The sequence below is a fragment of the Phycodurus eques genome, chromosome 10, assembly GCF_024500275.1.
Source record: "Phycodurus eques isolate BA_2022a chromosome 10, UOR_Pequ_1.1, whole genome shotgun sequence".
Taxonomy (NCBI): domain Eukaryota; kingdom Metazoa; phylum Chordata; class Actinopteri; order Syngnathiformes; family Syngnathidae; genus Phycodurus; species Phycodurus eques.
In genome coordinates, this window is record NC_084534.1 from 26735512 (window position 1) to 26754740 (window position 19229).

Consider the following 19229-nt stretch of genomic DNA (forward strand, 5'->3'; position numbering starts at 1 on the left):
AAAGAAATACAACTATTCTGGTCGGATTATCACATATTTTCTAAAAAATAAACAAACAAACAAAACAAAAAAAAACCTTAGACTTTATTCTAACAACAATATGACCTACGTCTCTCAAGTTATTTTTTTTCTTGCAAAAATTATTTAAAACATTTTTATCAGATACAACTTTTGGGAAGTGAACATTTTTATAAAAGAACAAATCCAACTCTGTTCTTTTAAGATTTTTTTTCTCAACTTTTTTTTCTTGAAGTAAGAAAGTCTAAAAACAATTTCTCAACAAAATAGATTTTTAAAATTTTATTCTCCAGAAAAAAAGCTTTTTTTTTCTCCCCCCCAAAATAATCATAAAATTACAAAAATAAAATGATGACTTGATTTCTTTGCAATTACTTGTTTTGTTTTTGTGGAAAAACGATGAGCTTTTATTTCGCAAAAACCCCAAAGTTAAAGTTAAAATTTGTTTTTCTCTCTTTTTTAAATCTTACAATAATCAATTTTTTCTTTCTTCATGTAAAATATCATAAGATTAAATTTTGTATTCAAAATATGAATTTGCACTCTTAAGATTACAAATATTTTTGGTTGAAAAATATGACTTTTCTTTTCAAGAAATTACTAATATACCCTTGAAATGTTATTATTATAAGATCGCAACATGCTTTTTCTAAAATATGTATTTTTTTTTGTCAGAGAAGCACAACTTTTTTTTTTTTTTTTTTTAAATGGGAAAACAGCACAGGTCAAAAATGTCAAGAAGGCCCGTTGCTCCTGACAAATGACTTCCAGCGTAACACGCATTTAGATGTAATTGTCCGGGCTGCCACTTCTTTTGTTGTTTTGCTCTGAATATGAACACAGGCTAAGCGGCAGACGAGGAAGATGAAAGCGACCTCACGCGTCTCGCCGTCTTCCCGTGGCTGCCACAATGGCAGCAGCTTGGCAGGATAATGGGCTAATGGGGTGCTGGGGGGGGGGGGGTGGGGGGGGTGGGAGGGGGGGGGGGGGGATGACAGAAGGGTCTTTGTTTGACTGTGCATGTCAAATGCTCCGTTTGTTTCCATCCAGGATTAATCGGCGAGTCCCTCCACGCTGACAACACACAAACTGCAGCGGCACAATTGACTCGTAACGTGGGAGACTTCATCGGCAAACGATCGGAAGAAGATCATGCTCAAGAAGCATTGACTTTATCATCCATCCATTTTCTGCAGCGCTTATCGCGGGTGTGCTGGGGCCAATCCCAGCTGACGTCGGACGAGAGGCGGGGTACACCCTGGACTGGTCGTCAGCCAATCACAAGGCACGGACTGTATAGACAAACGTGGACTAACAACCATTCAACAACAACAGTGCAATTGTCGTAATATTGCAAAGTTGTAATATTGCAAAGATAAAGTCAAAGAATTACAAGGAATGATTGTGTCAATTTGAAGAAAGAAAAGTCATAGAATTGCGAGAATTGTCACAGCTCAACAAAATCAAAAAGTAGTCATTTTACAAAAGTAAAAATACAAATCTTAATTTTATTACAGTAAAGTTGTAATTTTACAAACAACCCATGAATAAAAATGAGAGCCGAAATGGGTGTTGCTAACTTTTGATCAGTTTATTTTTAAAATGACCTCTATATTATTGAAATATTGTACTTTTTTATCATATAATATCATAACGTTATCCTCGTAAAATTACACCTTAGTCCAGTCTGCCCCTACAGAATTTGCATAATAAACATGAGATAAATATATTTATAATACAAATATAATGATAATACAATTTAATGTGTATTTAACAGAGTAAACACAAACAGATGGAATTTATGCCAAAAATTAAATATTTATTTCTTTTTCTCTCTTTATTTCCAAACATTAAGGTCAACATTAATTATAGGTTGTAGGTATAAGGAGGATGTGGCCAGTTCATTCATTATACCTTTTCAACCTCCTTCCCTTCGTACAAAGTTAAAACAAGAGCCAAGCAAAGATTTCAGAATACAAAATGAACTTCTTTTTTTTTTTTTTTTTTTTTTTTTTTTTTTTTACACACACACAGGAGCGAATTTTAGGAAAGAAAATTGGCAATTCCGTGAAGCATTTTGTTTCATTTTGCGCCTTCAGATCAGTTTTGTAGACAAGATGAACAAAAACGAATGAAATCCTTCACGCACAATTGTCTGTTTTGCAACCCCAAAAAAGAAAACACAGCTTCACCAAATGCAAAAAAGCTCAGAACCTTTTCTTTCCATGTCTTTTTTTTTTAAAACACATAATATGACTCACATCATGTATTTAGCAAAAGAGCACATAGGGGAAAAAAAAATACAAATATACTCCAGCGGCAAACTCACACGTGAGCTTATTTTTTACCTCCAAGTCTCACATTCCGGTGAAAATCGGTGTAAATAAATACATAGAAAATCAAATAAATACATAAATATCATCGCCTGTTTTTTAAGAAAAAAAAATATTGAAGGGTTTCCTTGGCCATCTGCGCCATCCGGTGTGAAAAACAAGAGACTGAGGAACTGTCACCCATCTGGTGGGTGGGCACTGAGAAGATATAAATATTGGGACAGCTGAAGTTTTTTTGTTGTTGTTGTCTGAATGCATACAACGTCAGTTACAAATTTAACTCACATTCAAAAATTGATGCATGAGCTGGGGCTCAAACCCACGAGCAGCAAAAGTCAGACCGCACGTCCCTATTACAGTAGCTGTGACCGCTTCAGAATAGAATCGAACTTTATTGTCACAGTCATAGGAACAATTATAATGGCTGTCAATTATCCACATATTTTCGGACCCTATTCCCTGCGAATAGCGGGGCTCCACTGTGAATAGCGGGGCTCCACTGTAGTACTCAATTGGGGAGCTATAGCATCAAACTCTTTTTCACCATTTCAGTTTTCCTGTTTTGTGTTTTTGGGGTGTGGCTAAAACGGCACCACGTGACTCACTTTGGAGTCCTGGCACGAGTCGCCCCTTCCCCTTGCCCGCAATGTAAAAACTATTAGCGCCTTTGTTCTCATCAGCGGTTATCCGGCACAGTTGTGATGTACTGTTAGCTAGTTAGCTATGCCAACACCCCGAATATGCATTTTCCATCAGGATAGTCCCCTGCCGTGACTGCTTTAGAGAGCCTCGTTGTCAGCCGTGAGCGCGCACGTCATAGTGAGAAGGGGGCTGGATGGGAGTCCGACTTGACGGCCAGCGTGAGGACCCGGACTTCGCGCTGGCTTGGCCGCTTTAGAGTGCCTCGTTGATACGACATGGAAAAGCCCCGTGACGACCCGGTGGAATCTATTCCAGCCACCGGAGGCTTGAAGCGGAAATATTTTCGCAGCTCGCAGATACTAGCTGTAGTAGCATCACTTTTTAGTCCAGGTTGTAGAAGTGGTATTTGATTGACAGTTGATCATGGAAGGGTTTCAACACATTCAGCGGATTTGTGATCTGAGAGAATAGCTTGACTTTTCACAATTTTGAAGCCTTATTATATGTAAGCTCCCAGACTTTAGATGGATTTGGTTTCCAAAAAATTGTAAGTAGAATGGGAGGTCGAGCCTTTAGCTATCAGGCTTGTCTCCTGTGGAACCAGTCCGAACGACTGAAATTTTCTCTCTCTTCAAGAGTTTCAGTCGTAGTCAGGGATGACTGAAGCTTTTCCTGGCTCACCTCTTGTTTATGCTGCCATAGGCCTAGACTGCCATGGGATCCCCCTTGATGCGCTGAGCTCAGTTTCTGCTTTTCTCTCCTCTCGATCCTTATCACCTTATCACCATCCATGCAGTTACGATACTAAGCTGCTTCTCTTTGTCTCTCCCCTATTATTTGTGCGCTCCGCTTCTGGAGGTGCGCCTTCACATTTATCTGCTTGTTATCGGCGGTGGTGAGGCCAGGTACGGGGGTTTTGGGAGCGAACCAGTAGCGTCTTCTTGCTGTCATCGTGGGATATTACTGTTGTTGATACGGCTGTTGTTGTGCCCATTGTTCTTTCGTCCCTCCCCCGGGTGCTCAAATTGCTCTATCCTGTTTTCTCTCTCTAACGACCCTCTTCTTCCTCGCCATCTCAAGGCAGATGGTTTCCCTACAGAGCCTGGGTTCTGGTCTAAGTTTTTCCATGCCTCTGTCGCCAAGTGCTTGCTCATGTGGGCTTCTGTTGGTTTTATTCTAAGGGTATACATGTATGAGGACTGTGGTTCTTTACATGATCAATGGGTAAAGTGCCTTCAGATAATTGACACGGTATAAATAAAACTGACTTGACTCTCCTGTAAATGTAAGCGCAAATGGTTGTTTGTCTATATGCGATTGTTTGGCATCAAACCCGAGGTGTACCGTACTTCTCTCGCCAAAAGTCCACTGGGATAAGCTCCAGCTACCCCGCGACACTAGTGAGGATAAACACTATTGAAAATGGATGGATATCACGAGTCCAAACCATGATGGATGAGTCCATTGATGAAAAGGTGTGTCCCAATGCTTCTGTCCATATAGAGAGACACACAGAGATGTTACCGAACAAAATCTATATATATTTTTTTCTCCTTCAGTTTGACAAACGGCAATTCCGCAAAGCCGAAACCTCCTTTCTCTCACTGCTGTAACACTCAATTCCTGAATAAAATCCTTCAAAAAAGCAAAAATCGGGTTGGAGAAACCAAGTGCGATAATGGAGGACTTTCTGCTGTGTGTTTTAGGAGAATACAGGACAAAGAAAGAGGAGAATATCGAAGAAGTCTCTCCAAGAACGTGACACTCTGCTAGGACCCGTCCTCATCGCGCTTTCCTGGCACGTAATAGCCGGCCAGCTGCCGGAATCGCGGCCCCCAGTCACTGAGGTATGAGAAATCCTGCTCGGAGGTGGTGGACAGTGTGTGGATGGAACTAAGCGACAGAGCAGGCGAGCTCGTACCCTCAAAGGCGTACGTCTGGAACGAGTCATACGGCGGCACCGACAGATCGGCGTCGGCCTGCTCCACCTTCTTGCGGATGTAGCCTTTGAAGAGGGAGAAGTCGGCGGCCGAACACGACTCCGCCGCCGCCGCCCTGCCCCCTAACCGGTTCGCCTGCAACCACTGTGGCAGCGAGCGGATGTCCGGGCCCGACTCGGCGGCGGCGCTCTTGGCCTCGGGGAAGTCGTAGAGGTTCCTGAGGGCGCTCATGTCGTACGCCTGAGTGTCCTGCTCACCGCCGCCCTCGTCGTTGTACTTGATGACGTTGTCCCGCATGTCCTCCTCATCCTCGGCCATCCGCTGGCCTTTGCGGTGGCGTTTGAGGGTCAGGATGAGCAAGACGAGGACTGAGGGGAAGGGGGGAGAGATACCAGAGTTAGTGAAGGACGGTCAAAAAAACATTTAGCCTCAAGTATGGAGGTTTCAATCATCAACCCATCAGCATCAAACCTTAAACGAGACAAATTATGGACAATTGATGGTTAGTATCACGGTCACATTTGATTGTTCAGACAGATGGTCCGGAACATTCTTTGATGATGTGTATGTTAGGAATTCCTGCTGGTTGCAACCAATCAATTTTAAATTTTTAATTGCATTGGTAAGGTGAGATGTTTTTTGGCTTTGACTGAAATTCTCAACCCGTCACCTCCGCATTTTCAGGGATTGTTTCTTTCCATCCGAGTAAGAGCCCAACTAAATTTGAACAAAACAAGGCCGGGACCTGTTCCTGGCCACAACATTAAACCAATAATCTTCAAATGATGGGCAATTGTCAATAATCATACTTCTGTTGAAACAAACTGAACACTGAAGTAAAATGTGCCGAAAAGTGCACATGATGTTTTTCTTGTGACTTTGCTACACTAAAACACATGAACTGTCCGTGCATGATGGATTTTCCAACGAGCGCCTCCGATGTAACTTTGATTTGACTTCTTTGGGAGCAAACACACAGCAGGGAACGAGGGCCTGCGTAAGGGAATTTCAGTGTATTGTCAAGTTTTTCATTTGAAATGCATGAGTATTGATTTTGCAGCCTTGTCCCAAAATATGATTTAAGTGACTTCAAACGGGGGATGGACGAGCTTTATATCAATACTCATCCAAGCCTAAAGAGAGTAAAACTGTGACGATGAATTAGCACTTTAAATGAGAGGCAAATAACTCCAAAGAGCAAAGGGATCACTTGTGATTAAAATGAAAACACATCACAAAGATAAAAACAAGCATTGGAATTTGATTTTGTTTACGCATATTTTGTTTTTTCAAATTATTATTGTTAATGCTGGTCAATACTGACTTTTATCTTAACTTGCGATTTCTAAACTAGAAACGTCTTAAAATAAAAAGAAATTAAGAAGCAACATATCAGAAAAAGGAATGTGATTTTAGTTCAGGTTTATTATGGTAAATATTAGAACTATAAATTGTATCATAATTATTAATATTATTATTGCTGGTACCCTAGTTTATATTTAATTGTAATTTACAATATAAATCTCAAGCCTAGCAGAACATCTGAACTTTACTTGGGGTTGACCGGAGGCATTTTAAATGGCAGCAAGCGTATGCGTTGGAATGTGTTTAGTTATTAGTTAATAATTCTGAATGCAGCCACATACCCAGTTATAAGAGGGTGTGCATAATTGTGCAACCACATTTACTGAGTTGTTTCATTTTTTTTCTTTAGTGGTGTACAGGCTAAAGGTCACATTAAAGGTGGATTTTTTTTCATGATTTACTTTGGTGTCCTTTTTGTACAAAAACGGGTGTGTGTAGACCTTTTATTGCCACTGTAAATAACTGGAAACAAATATGTATGTGTATTTTATACTTGAAATGTTGGAGTACAGTTGAGGCTTGTTTCACTCTAACATTATTCCAGTGTCCACAATGTGACATGTAAATGCACATTCCTACATAACTTTGTATTTTGTGTCTATGTTGTTTCTTCTTATTGACAGCAGCCACAATGGACCCCTCTGAGTTGACCGGCATCTGGCTGCGTCCTGTATATAGAATAGAGCAATTAAAGGCTGCCAGCAGAAAGAGATCATTACCCGGCGGGCGCCTTGATGCATCTTCAAGAATCAATGCCTGAAATGCTGGCGGAGATAAAACGACAATAAATAACACGGTCGGTTTGGGCCCAGACGGATGCGCAGTGTTTGAGGCTGTGAACCCACCAACGCCAACCATTAACGCAAAGACAAATGCCACACATGCACACGACGCGGCCGTCACGTCGGCCGTGTCCAGCGAACTTCCATACTGGCGTCGTCGGACGGAAATGTGGAAGGTGGGCTTCGTAAGTTAAAATCTTTCCATCGTTTGCCTTCTGTCCCCCGGAGGTGGCCGCCAATCATCCTTGTGCGTTTACAAGTAAAAATACCACAATGTAGCCTAAAGAGAAGGACTAAAAGAAAACAAAATAACACACATATAATGTCGGGCCATGTGTCGTTAAAATATGAGGAAATAAAGTTGTCCTTTCATGATAAAAGCTGTGAAATGAAACTTACAATAAAAATATTAAAGCAGTGTTTTCACTGATCTGGCAGGCATCTCAGATTGCTACATTTGTATGTGTGAGAATTTTGACAATTAATCGGTAAAATCCATCCATCCATCCATCCATTTTCTACCGCTTATCCGGGTCGGGTCGCGGGGGCAGTAGCTTTAGCAGGGACGCCCAGACTTCCCTCTCCCCAGCCACTTCATCCAGCTCTTCCAGGGGGATCCCGAGGCGTTCCCAGGCCAGCCGAAGGACGTAGTCTCTCCAGCGTGTCCTGGGTCGTCCCAGGGGGCTCCTCTCGGTGGGACGTGCCCGGAGGCGTCCGGGAGGCATCCGAATCAGATGCCCCAGCCACCTCATCTGGCTCCTCTCAATGCGGAGGAGCAGCGGCTCTACTCTGAGATCCTCCCGGATGACCGAGCTTCTCACCCTATCTCTAAGGGAGGGCCCGGACACCCTGCGGAGGAAACTCATTTCGGCCGCTTGTATCCGGGATCTTGTTCTTTCGGTCACGACCCACAGCACATCAGAATCAGAATCTGAATCAGAATCATCTTTATTTGCCAAGTATGTCCAAAACACACAAGGAATTTGTCTCCGGTAGTTGGAGCCGCTCTAGTACAACAGACAGTCAATTTACAGAACACTTTGGGGACATAAAGACATTGACAAAAAACAATTATGCAAAAAGATGCAGAGTCCTCTAGCACTTAGAGCAGTTCGAACGACTAATATTGCAATAGTCCGGTGCAATGACCATTGTGCAAAGGGCGCTGAGACTTCAAGGAGTGTATGCGGTTTAAAGTGACGAGTATTGCGATCATCTGGGACAATGTTGACCATAGGTGAGGGTAGGAACGAAGATCGACCGGTAAATTGAGAGCTTCGCCTTTCAGCTTAGCTCCTTCTTTACCACAACGGACCGATACAAAGTCCGCATCACTGCAGACGCTGCACCGATCCGCCTGTCGATCTCCCGTTCCATTCTTCCCTCACCCCAAGATACTTGAACTCCTCCACTTGGGGCAGGATCTCATGCCCGACCTGGAGAGGGCACGCCACCCTTTTCCGACTGAGGACCATGGTCTCAGATTTGGAGGTGCTGATTCTCATCCCAGCCGCTTCACCCTCGGCTGTGAACTGCTCCAGTGAGAGTTGGAGCTCACGGCTTGATGAAGCCAACAGAACCACATCATCAGCAAAAAGCAGAGATGCAATACTGAGGCCACCAAACCGGACCCCCTCTACGCCTCGGCTGCGCCTAGAAATTTTGTCCATAAAAGTTATGAACAGAATCGGCGACAAAGGGCAGCCTTGGCGGAGTCCAACCCTCACCGGGAACGAATCCGACTTACTGCCGGATATGCGGAGCAAACTCTGACTCCGGTCGTACGGGGACCAAACAGCCCGTATCAGGGGGTTCAGTACCCCATAATCCCGAAGCACCCTCCACAGGACTCCCCGAGGGACACGGTCAAACGCCTTCTCCAAGTCCACAAAACACATGTAGACTGGTTGGGCAAACTCCCATGCACCCTCGAGGACCCTGCCGAGGGTGTAGAGCTGGTCCACTGTTCCACGGCCAGGACGAAAACCACACTGCTCCTCCTGAATCTGAGATTCGACTTCCCGACGGACCCTCCTCTCCAACACCCCTGAATAGACCTTACCAGGGAGGCTGAGCAGTGTGATCCCCCTGTAATTGGAACATACCCTCCGGTCCCCCTTCTTAAAAAGGGGGACCACCACCCCAGTCTGCCAATCCAGAGGCACTGTCCCCGATGTCCACACGATGTTGCAGAGGCGTGTCAACCAGGACAGCCCCACAACATCCAGAGCCTTGAGGAACTCCGGGCGAATCTCATCCACCCCCGGGGACCTGCCAGCGAGGAGCTTTTTAACTACCTCGGTGACCTCAAACCCAGAGATAGGAGAGCCCGCCTCAGAGAACCCACACTCTGCTTCCTCATGGGAAGGCGTGTCGGTGGAATTGAGGAGATCTTCGAAGTATTCTCCCCACCGACTCACAACGTCCCGAGTCGAGGTCAGCAGCGCCCCATCCCCACTATACACAGTGTTGGTGGTGCACTACTTTCCTCTCCTGAGACGTCGGATGGTGGACCAGAATTTCCTTGAAGCCGTCCGGAAGTCTTTCTCCATGGCCTCACCGAACTCCTCCCATACCCGAGTTTTTGCTTCAGCGATCACCAGAGCTGCATTCCGCTTGGCCAGCCGGTACCCATCAGCTGCCTCAGGAGTCCCACAGGCCAAAAAGGCCCAATAGGACTCCTTCTTCAGCTTGACGGCATCCCTCACCGTTGGTGTCCACCAACGGGTTCGGGGATTGCCGCCACGACAGGCACCGACCACCTTACGGCCACAGCTCCGGTCGGCCGCCTCAGCAATGGAGGCGTGGAACATGGTCCATTCGGACTCGATGTCCCCCGCCTCCCCCGGAACATGAGCAAAGTTCTGTCGGAGGTGGGAGTTGAAACTCCTTCTGACAGGGGATTCTGCCAGACGTTCCCAGCAGACCCTCACAACACGTTTGGGCCTGCCACGTTGGACCGGCATCTTCCCCCACTATCGGAGCCAACTCACCACCAGGTGGTGATCAGTTGACAGCTCCGCCCCTCTCTTCACCCGAGTGTCCAAGACATGCGGCCGCAAGTCCGATGACACGACCACAAAGTCTATCATCGAACTGCGACCTAGGGTGTCCTGGTGCCAAGTGCACGTGTGTACACCCTTATGCTTGAACATGGTGTTCGTTATGGACAATCCGTGACGAGCACAGAAGTCCAATAACAGAACACCGCTCGGGTTCTGATCGGGGGGGGCCGTTCTTCTGGTAACATACTTTTTTTTTTTTTTTTTTTTTAATTAAGGGACTGGAGCCAGTTTGACTTAGCCACATGATATTTGATTGGCATGTCTATTATGAGTAGGCCCACACAAAAAGTCTCAAACAGCAATGGCCAAAAATATGCTGTCATGTCTGTAATTTTTTTTTTTTTCCAAGCAGGCAGTTTAGGACCATTTCTTCGAATCCATTTCCAGGGGTCCTTTATTAAAGATGAACTTGTCCTAGAGGGATTTTTTTGGAAATTCAGCCTCTGAAGCTACTTTCGCTGAACCACATGACATTTGTTAGGCATGAATATTACGAGAAGACCCACCTAAAATCGTCTCCAGAACCCATGCCCAAAAAGACACACACAGCGTTTTTCAGTTTTTTTAAGTGGCCATTTAAGGATCATTTTGATCATTTTCAGGGCTCCTCCAAAGAACAACTTGTCCCAGAGATTTTGTTTCTTTTCATCTAAAAAAAACACCACTGTCCTTTGTAATATAATTATCTCAGCTGTTCCCGACGATGACCACTATTTGTGTAAATGGTCTCAAAGGTCGCTTTCCTGCTCACCGAAAGAGCCCCGTGAGACGAGCGGAAGCCCGGCCGATCTCGGAATGTGGACGCCACACACCAGTTCGATAGCTGATAGCATCCAATCACGCTCCTCTCACATTGTTTGCTGGGCTCCACTGGGAGGCCTTGCCTATAACCATTGTGTTTATTGTTCTCTGTCGTGAATGGACCAAAATAATTGCCACGGGGTTTGGGGGAGAAACGGTCGCGTGGTAATTCACGGCGCGCACCTCCTTGCATACGAAAGCGGTCGCGCTCGATTCAGCCCTAATGAGGCGGGCGTCAACGGGGGAAAACTCTCAACTCCATCGTATGTGTGGATGCTCCTGGTGCCAATAGAGCGGACGCGGCGGATTTAACCTTGTGACGAACGCTCGCTGATAGTACGCCGGCGTCGCTGCCTATTAGCCACACACACACTTGAGCCGACGGCTATCGAAAAGGCATTTAACTCGGAGATTAGCGTGCCTCTCTCAACATGAATGCAACACTTTTCACATGTGTAGCAAGTAGGGGTGCAACATTCTGGGAATTTAGAAACTTTCAATAAAAACCAAGGGGAATTTAACGGAATTAATGGGAATAAAGAAGGAATGAATTAAATTGAAGCTTGGCTCTGAATAGGGAAGTTAAATACTGTGGTGCCTTGAGATATGAGTATAGTTGTTTCCGTGATCATGCTTGTAACTCAAAACACTCACATCTCAAATCATATTTCCCCATTCACATGACTGGAAATGTCATCAATCTGTTCCAGCCTCCCCCGAATATATATATATATATATATATATATATATATATAATGTTCTTTAATATGGAAAATAGATGGCTATAATATTTTAATTTATAAAAACATAATTATTCCCCATTTAAAGAATTAAACAGTCATCATGATTCATTATTTATTCATTGTAGCTGTTTCTGGTATGAGTGAAACCTGGCCACCAGGGGGCAGTAATAATAGTCATACAGACCCAAACAAAGAAGAGTTTCACAGCTACTGTAAGTGACTCACTAAAGTGCAGCAATATTATTCTTTCTTTGCAAAGAATAAATAATATATGCCTGTGTGTATTGTTATATTTTCTGTCTGCATGTGATGATGCATTGTTTGTGTTCAAATATCCGTTCCTTCAAGCGTTATACAACTGCCACATAAATGCTATTCCTCGGCCCGTCTATGGCGTTTCCTATTATGTGTTGGCATTAAGTTAGCAGACTTAAAAATAAAGTTATGTGGTTGTTATGAATACACAATGTGTAATTTTCTTTGTTTATGTTTACGTTGGCAGTAAACGTCACTTAGGCGTGGCATTAAAATGCTTGAAGCCTCTTTTTGAAGCATTGTTCACTGAGTCGTGTCACTCGTATCTCAATTTACCACCATATATATTTGGGGAAAATATATTTGTGCATAATCTTGAATAAAACAACCAGATTTGATGCAAGTGCAGTTGAATATAAAGAATCCATTGCCTGATAAAGTTCAGAAAAAAGTTTGAGGCCAGCCTTGAGAAGCTTGAGGGAAGATTTCTTTTAATTTGCATTTTGAATATGACTTTTTTGCGGGTTGGGGGGGGGGGGGGGCTTTCCATTTCACATTGTGAATGGCACTGTTGGTACACATGAGTGTGGGGTGGGCTGAACAGGCTAATTGGGAGCAAGTGGGTGCCATGATTGGGTATAAAAGGAGCTTCCCTGAATTGCTCAGTCATTCACAAGTAAAGATGGGGCGAGGTTCACCTCTTTGTGAACAAGTGTGTGAGAAAATAGTCGGACAGTTTAAGGACAATGTTCCTCAACGTACAATTGCAAGGAATTTAAGGATTTCACTGCATCAAAAATCGACATCAATGTGTAAAGAATATCACCACATGGGCTCAGGAACACTTCAGAAAACCAATGTCAGTAAATACGGTTCGGCGCTACGTCCGTAAGAGCAACTTGAAACTACTATGCAAAGCAAAAGCCATTTATCAACAACACCCAGAAACGCCGCCAGCTTCTCTGGGTCGAGCTCATCTAAGATGGACTGACGCAAATTGGAAAAGTGTTCTGCGGTCCGACGAGTCCACATTTCAAATTGTTTTTGGAAATTGTGGACGTCGTGTCCTCCGGGCCAAAGAGGAAAAGAAACATCCAGACTGTTATAGACGCAAAGTTCAAAAGCCAGCATCTATGATGGTATGGGGCTCTGTTAGTACGAATGGCATGGGTAACTTACACATCTGTGAAGGCACCATTAATGCTGAAAGGTACATACAGGTTTTGGAGAAAAATATGCTGCCATCCAAGCAACGTCTTTTACATGGACGCCCCTGCTTATTTCAGCAAGACAATGCCAAACCACATTCTGCACGTATTACAACAGCGTGGCTTCATAGTGACGCCCCTGCTTATTTCAGCAAGACAATGCCAAAACACATTCTGTACGTGCTACAACAGCGTGGCTTCATAGTAAAAGAGTAAGGGTACTAGACTGGCCTGTCTGCAGTCCAGACCTGTTTCCCATTGAAAATGTGTGGCGCATTATGAAGCGTAAAATACGACAACGGAGACACCGGACTGTTGAACAGCTGAAGCTGTACATCAAGCAAGAATGGGAAGGAATTCCACCTTCAAAGCTTCAACAATTAGTGTTCAAAACGTTTATTGAATGTTGTTAAAAGAAAAGGTGATGTCACACAGTGGTAAACATGACCCTGTCCCAGCTTTTTTGGAACGTGTTGCAGCCATAAAATTCTAAGTTCATGATTATTTACTAAAAACAATAAAGTTTATCAGTTTCAACATTAACTGTCTTGTCTTTGTAGTGTATTAAATTAAATATAGGTTGAACATGATATGCAAATCATTGGATTCTGTTTTTATTTATGTTTAACACAACGTCCCAACTCCATTGGAATTGGGGTTGCACATCTGTTGAAATGTCATGCTTGAATTATTTGGAATGGCTGTCGTCCAACGAAAGAAAATTCATGTTTATGCTTATTATTTCCAACATTTCCCAGCTAACTTCCCAAGGAAATTTACCAGCCATTTTCCACCCCTTTGCAACGGCAGTTGGAACCACGTGGACCTTCCGCACCCCTCCACGCAAAGCTGTTCATTTCACCCTTCCCTCCAAAGCGTGTGTACAGATGTTGCGATAAGCGCTCCTGACAAGACGGTTAATTTGCCCCCGGGTTACGCTGCGTGGCCCTATCTGGAAGTTCATCGCCAGCAGATGGGGAGTTAATTGGACTGGAGGCATGCAGATGCTGCAGTGCGGCGTGGATTCATCACACCGGGCCTTTAAATGAACGGACGGAGGGACGGTTTGTTTGTAAAGTAATTAGGGAGAAATTTGTTTTAATTTTCAGCTGACAATTGATGTAACAGAGGTGGTCCTATCTCGGGAGAGTGAAGATGTTTGCTTTAAGTAGCTGCTGCTGCTGCTGTTGTGTGGATAGACAAGTTACAAACTGCAATTGAGCATATGGACTCTGACAATAATTGACCCATCAATTTTATATTGAGGTTGTCCTCATCAGGGATCCCGGTAACTGGAGCCAATCCCATGTGACTTTGAGCGAGAGGCCGGTACACGCTGCACTGGTCGGCAATCAGCCACAGGGTGGTATCTCAATTTACTTGTATATCCAATCAATTTCCCCCATTGAAGTGAATTAAAATCCCATTAAACCGTTCCATGGACTGAGGCTTCAGGCTGGCGTGGCTGCTTTAGAGTGCCTCATTGTCAGCTGCGAGTGCGTGCACATCACAGAGAGAAGGCGGAAGAGCGAGGAGAAAAAGAAAAAATGTGCTACGTGACAGCCGGCGTGTGGACATGGGCTTTATGCTAGTGTGGCCCCTCGTTGTTGCGGCGTGGAAAAGACCCGTGACGACCCGGTGGGATATATTCCAGCGACCAGAAAGTTTAAGCAGACATATTTTCATGACTGGAACATATAGTTATGTGTTGAAAGAAGAAAAATGTATGACGTAATACATCCATTTTTTTCATGTCGTAGTTCTAGGGGGCGTGGTTTCAGCGTATTCAGCGGACAAGCCCACAGTATGAAAACAGAAACAACGGCTTTTTTTTTTTTTAAACCACATATTTTTAGATATATACACACATATATATATATATATATATATATATATATATATATATATATATATATATACATATATATTCATTCAGATATAGTTATATAGAACCTTTGCTCTGCATGGGTGAGCTATGAGGCCCCAGCAATATCCAATACTGATAGCATATGATACCTCAACAAAACCCTACGTGAAGTACAAATACTGCTTCTGTCCTCATGTTGACTCGCCTGTGACTTAACCCGCTCTAAATTGCTTTGGTAAGACACTCCATTCCATTTACTACCAATCAGTCAACCCAAGTGGCATTGATGTAATGCCAACAAAAGCACCGCACTCAGTTAAATGGATCAGTTTATGGAAGAGCATAAAAATGTGCAAATGATAACATTTACATCGGTTACGGTAATGTAATTATCATGGGAAACCATTCTTGAACATAGCTGAAGTCAGATTGAAGAGCCTTTTGGATATGAGACATGCTAGAATGGGAGGTGTTTATATAGAAATGTAATCAGCATAAAGGTGGACAACATGCCTGGAAGGTCATTGATAAAAAGAGAAGAAAAGGAGGGGCCTAGAGTAGAGCCTTGTGGGACACCCTTTTCTACAATTAAATCATCCGACACAGCCTTGAATAAAACACACACTGACGTCTATTATTGAGATAAACATGCAACCAAAGCAGAGCCAATGGTAAATAATTTGTCGAGGAGAAGTAGTGATCATATAAAAAGCTTTGGAGAGTTCAATACAGTAAAGATAGCAATGGTGTGTTGGACTTTATCAAATGAAGAAAACAGATCGTTGGTAAATTTAAAAAGAGCTGTGGTAGAGAAGTTAGGTTTAGAAACCAGACTGAAATGGAGACAGAATACTGTATTGATAAAGTCAGATAGCTGAATAAAAATGTTCTTTTTATTCATTTGCATCATTTATTTCCTGATAACATGACAAACTTTCTCAAAAAAGAAAAGAAAACATTGTTATATTATTGTAAACATGTTTATTTGTCAATCTTTATTATGGAGAATTTAGTGCAAGATCAATTTTAGTCATGTAATAATTTTCTGTTTGCACAAAATATAAGCAGTTTTATGTTTTGCACAGTTAGATTAGATTAGTTCGGGAGTATTTAATAAAGCATCCGGCGAATGTATATTCCCCATTTACTGTATATACTGTTTTGAACAATTGTTTAAGTTGCAGAAACTACTTGTGCGAGCTATTCTAATGTAATGTATTTCTGCTCGTATTGTGTTGTGCATCTAAAAGGCCTTGAAATGCTTTTCACTTGGTGTCTTTGAGCTTTTGTGAGCCACAATACACTGCGCAAACAAAGTTGCATTTAATAGCCGGCAGAGGCTGCATCCGACGTACGCTACACGCAACGCGTTTGCGGATGCTTTTAAAAAGATGATGAATAAGTGATGCTCTGCTCCCGATAAAATGTTCTGCTTAATGGAGGCACATTCACAACAAGTCTCATTAGGACGAGCTATTTACAAGAAACAGATAGCGGCGTGAGTCACAGTTGCGAGCAGCGGGGTGTCGCGTTATCCATCATTCAGGTGGCGCTGTGCGGTCGCCTCTGCTGGAGAGACTATTCATGAAAATTTCACACAGAACAACGCCAAACCGCTGCAGTCTCTGCGTGAACGCATGTTTGCACTTGTACGAGCGTGTGTAAAGTCTTGTCAATGTCAAGCGGGCTGCTATTTTCACTCAATCTCAATAAGATGGAGAGTGACAAGGCAGCTCTCAATGCAGCAAAGACCTACGCCAAGGCCTCAAAGGACAAAATATTTCATACTGTGCAGTGTGGTGCCTTAACTGGGGAGTCTTGAAATGAATGGAAAGGCCATTACTCTGTTCTAGCACCCCCCCACCCCCTCTCCCTCCAATTAAAAAAGAAAACTCTACAGTAGGGTACTTCATGAAAATATATAGCAATACCATAATTAAATACATATAATTTACAAAATTAAACAGTTTGTGCATCATGATTTCATGCATCAATGCCCATTCTCTCTCATGCTCATTCTGGTGCATGTGGCTTGGCCACCAGGGGGCAGTATAAAACTTACATAAGTACATGAAGAAGACGGTCTCTTCTTAGCTTCGTAAGCTGTAGCAATATTAGTCGTTTTTTTGCACAGGATAAATAATATATGCCTGTGAGTAGTTATATTGTCTGTATACATGTATTGCTGCACTGTTTGTTTTCAAATATTTATTGCTTAAAGTACAAGTGTCAAACTCCCGGCCTGGGGGCCAGATCAGGCCCGCCACATCACTTTATGTGGCCCGCGAAAGCAATTATGTGTCGACTTCACGTCTCCTGCTATAATAGCAAACTGCAGATTGAGATATTGCAAGCATTTCTTTGTTACCAATCCCCATTTTAAAATACATTGAAAAATGTATTACTGAATGATTCACTCTTGAGCACTCACTGATACCGCTAGTACTTTTGATACATACATTTTCAATTATCTCAATATCAGACAATTGTGAACAAAGCTTTTTCTTTCTAACGCCGATGTAGCGCCAACTACTGATGAGGAGGACTTACTCAATGTCAGATTTCTTTTGCTTTAAGTATTGATGACTGGTATCGGCAGCCTTCCAGAGTACCCTATACCTTGAAATAAGGCCGGTATACTGATACCTGGTATCGATACTCGCCCATCCCTAAAAATGAGCAAGAACTTCCTTCCAAACCGATTTTTTCCCCCCTCATGTTTTTGGGTGTCAAATATCGGTGTGCGTGTGTAGATGGCTTTAGCTCAACCCTCTTACTGGCACAGCCTCCTGATCAAATCCACTGCTCCTGGTGGTCCTCCCTGAGTTGTTGACCTGACTGCCCCTCCCAGGCTCATATTAATAAAGTGTGCTTAGCCATCCATCATCACCCGCCCATGTATCCCCTAATACAGCCATACATCCATGAGTACCTCTGTCCGATCTCCCATTCATCCACGTACCTATAAGGATGAGCATGCACACCAGCAGTGCAATAAGCGCCCCCGGGCTGAGCGCTGCGCTCATTACATACGCTGTAGCGTCGCAGGACTGGATGGCTCCCTCTATAAAAGAAAGGAAAATAAATAATAATCACATTACATAGAAGCAACAGCATTAGTCAGTCCAGTGGACACTGATTAAAGCCATCCAAGGTGGAATAGTCAAGTTTGTATTAGAGCTTCACCCTCCTTTGTGGCCTTGGGGGTTTATAAGCTGCTAACAAATTGGGTGCAAAAAGCAAAAGCAAAACAACACGGATGACCTTTCAGTGCTGCTGATGCTGATTGCTGCTAATGGCGCTCACCTGTGTCGCAGCCGCAGATGTGAATGGTCAGGGTACCCGTGGAGCTGTGGGACGGGAGGGCGCTGTCAACCACTTGAATGGGCAGGAAGTAGACGTTCTGCTCGTGGCGTTTGAAGCCCGAGCGCTCCGTTCGGATGCCGGCGGTGGTGTCTGGGTCGGGTTGGAGTGGTAAAAGGAGACATATGTTGCATTTTCTAATCACATGCTTTCGTCAAATTCGTCACAGTGTTTGTGTGGCGAAATGCCGATGTCAACTAAATGTAAAGAAAAAATATAATCATAACAACATTTATCTGCACCAAAATTGAAAAGGGGATACACTCAGATTGCTAACACTATTAAAACTGATTTAATCTACTGAAGCTAACGGCTTCAACTAACTTTTGTGCAACATTTGTTGCCGTAAGCGGCGCGTGAGGAAACGGATGAGTTGGTCGTGCTGATGTTTGCTTTTCCTGACGTCCACTGACAACATTAAAAGTGTTCATCAGCAAGATGACGGCGGTGGGTGTCGGTGAAGGGTAGGCGGGGGGCGGGCGGGTTTCGTTTCTTCTCTTCACCATGTTGTGTGCGGAGGCCGGCAGACGGCATGAGGAGAAGACGAACAAGATGCGACAGATTGGAAGTGACAGGTTGACAAATGTGTCCACCAGCGGAGACACGGGAGAGCCCAGTAACGAGAACGGGTGGGAGGATTACAAAGTCTGCGTGTGGGTTTGTTTTTGTTTTTTTTCTTCCCCCCACTTAGGTATACAAAGCTCGCTACAGTGGTGTGGATATTTTTGATTACCTGCCGCAGCCAACCTTATATAGAAAGTAAACAAAAACACATGCGCTCTGTCAACGCTATGTGACCTTTACATATACTTAATCACATACACAGCGTGTCATGCTAGCAGCGAGG

General features: G+C 43.6%; 1 protein-coding gene across 1 annotated transcript in view; it reads right to left on the reverse strand.

Annotated features, from left to right (window-relative positions):
• Nucleotides 1–1860: 1860 nt before the first annotated feature.
• The window catches only part of LOC133408366 (cadherin-22-like), a 79933-nt gene continuing 62564 nt past the window's right edge, over nucleotides 1861–19229 (reverse strand). The window contains exons 10-12 of the mRNA XM_061687173.1: nucleotides 18326–18475; nucleotides 17982–18083; nucleotides 1861–5301 (exon numbers count right to left, since the gene is read on the reverse strand). Of these exons, the coding sequence (XP_061543157.1) occupies nucleotides 4763–5301; nucleotides 17982–18083; nucleotides 18326–18475 (791 nt within the window). The 3' untranslated portion in view covers nucleotides 1861–4762. The remainder of the gene's footprint in view (nucleotides 5302–17981; nucleotides 18084–18325; nucleotides 18476–19229) is intronic.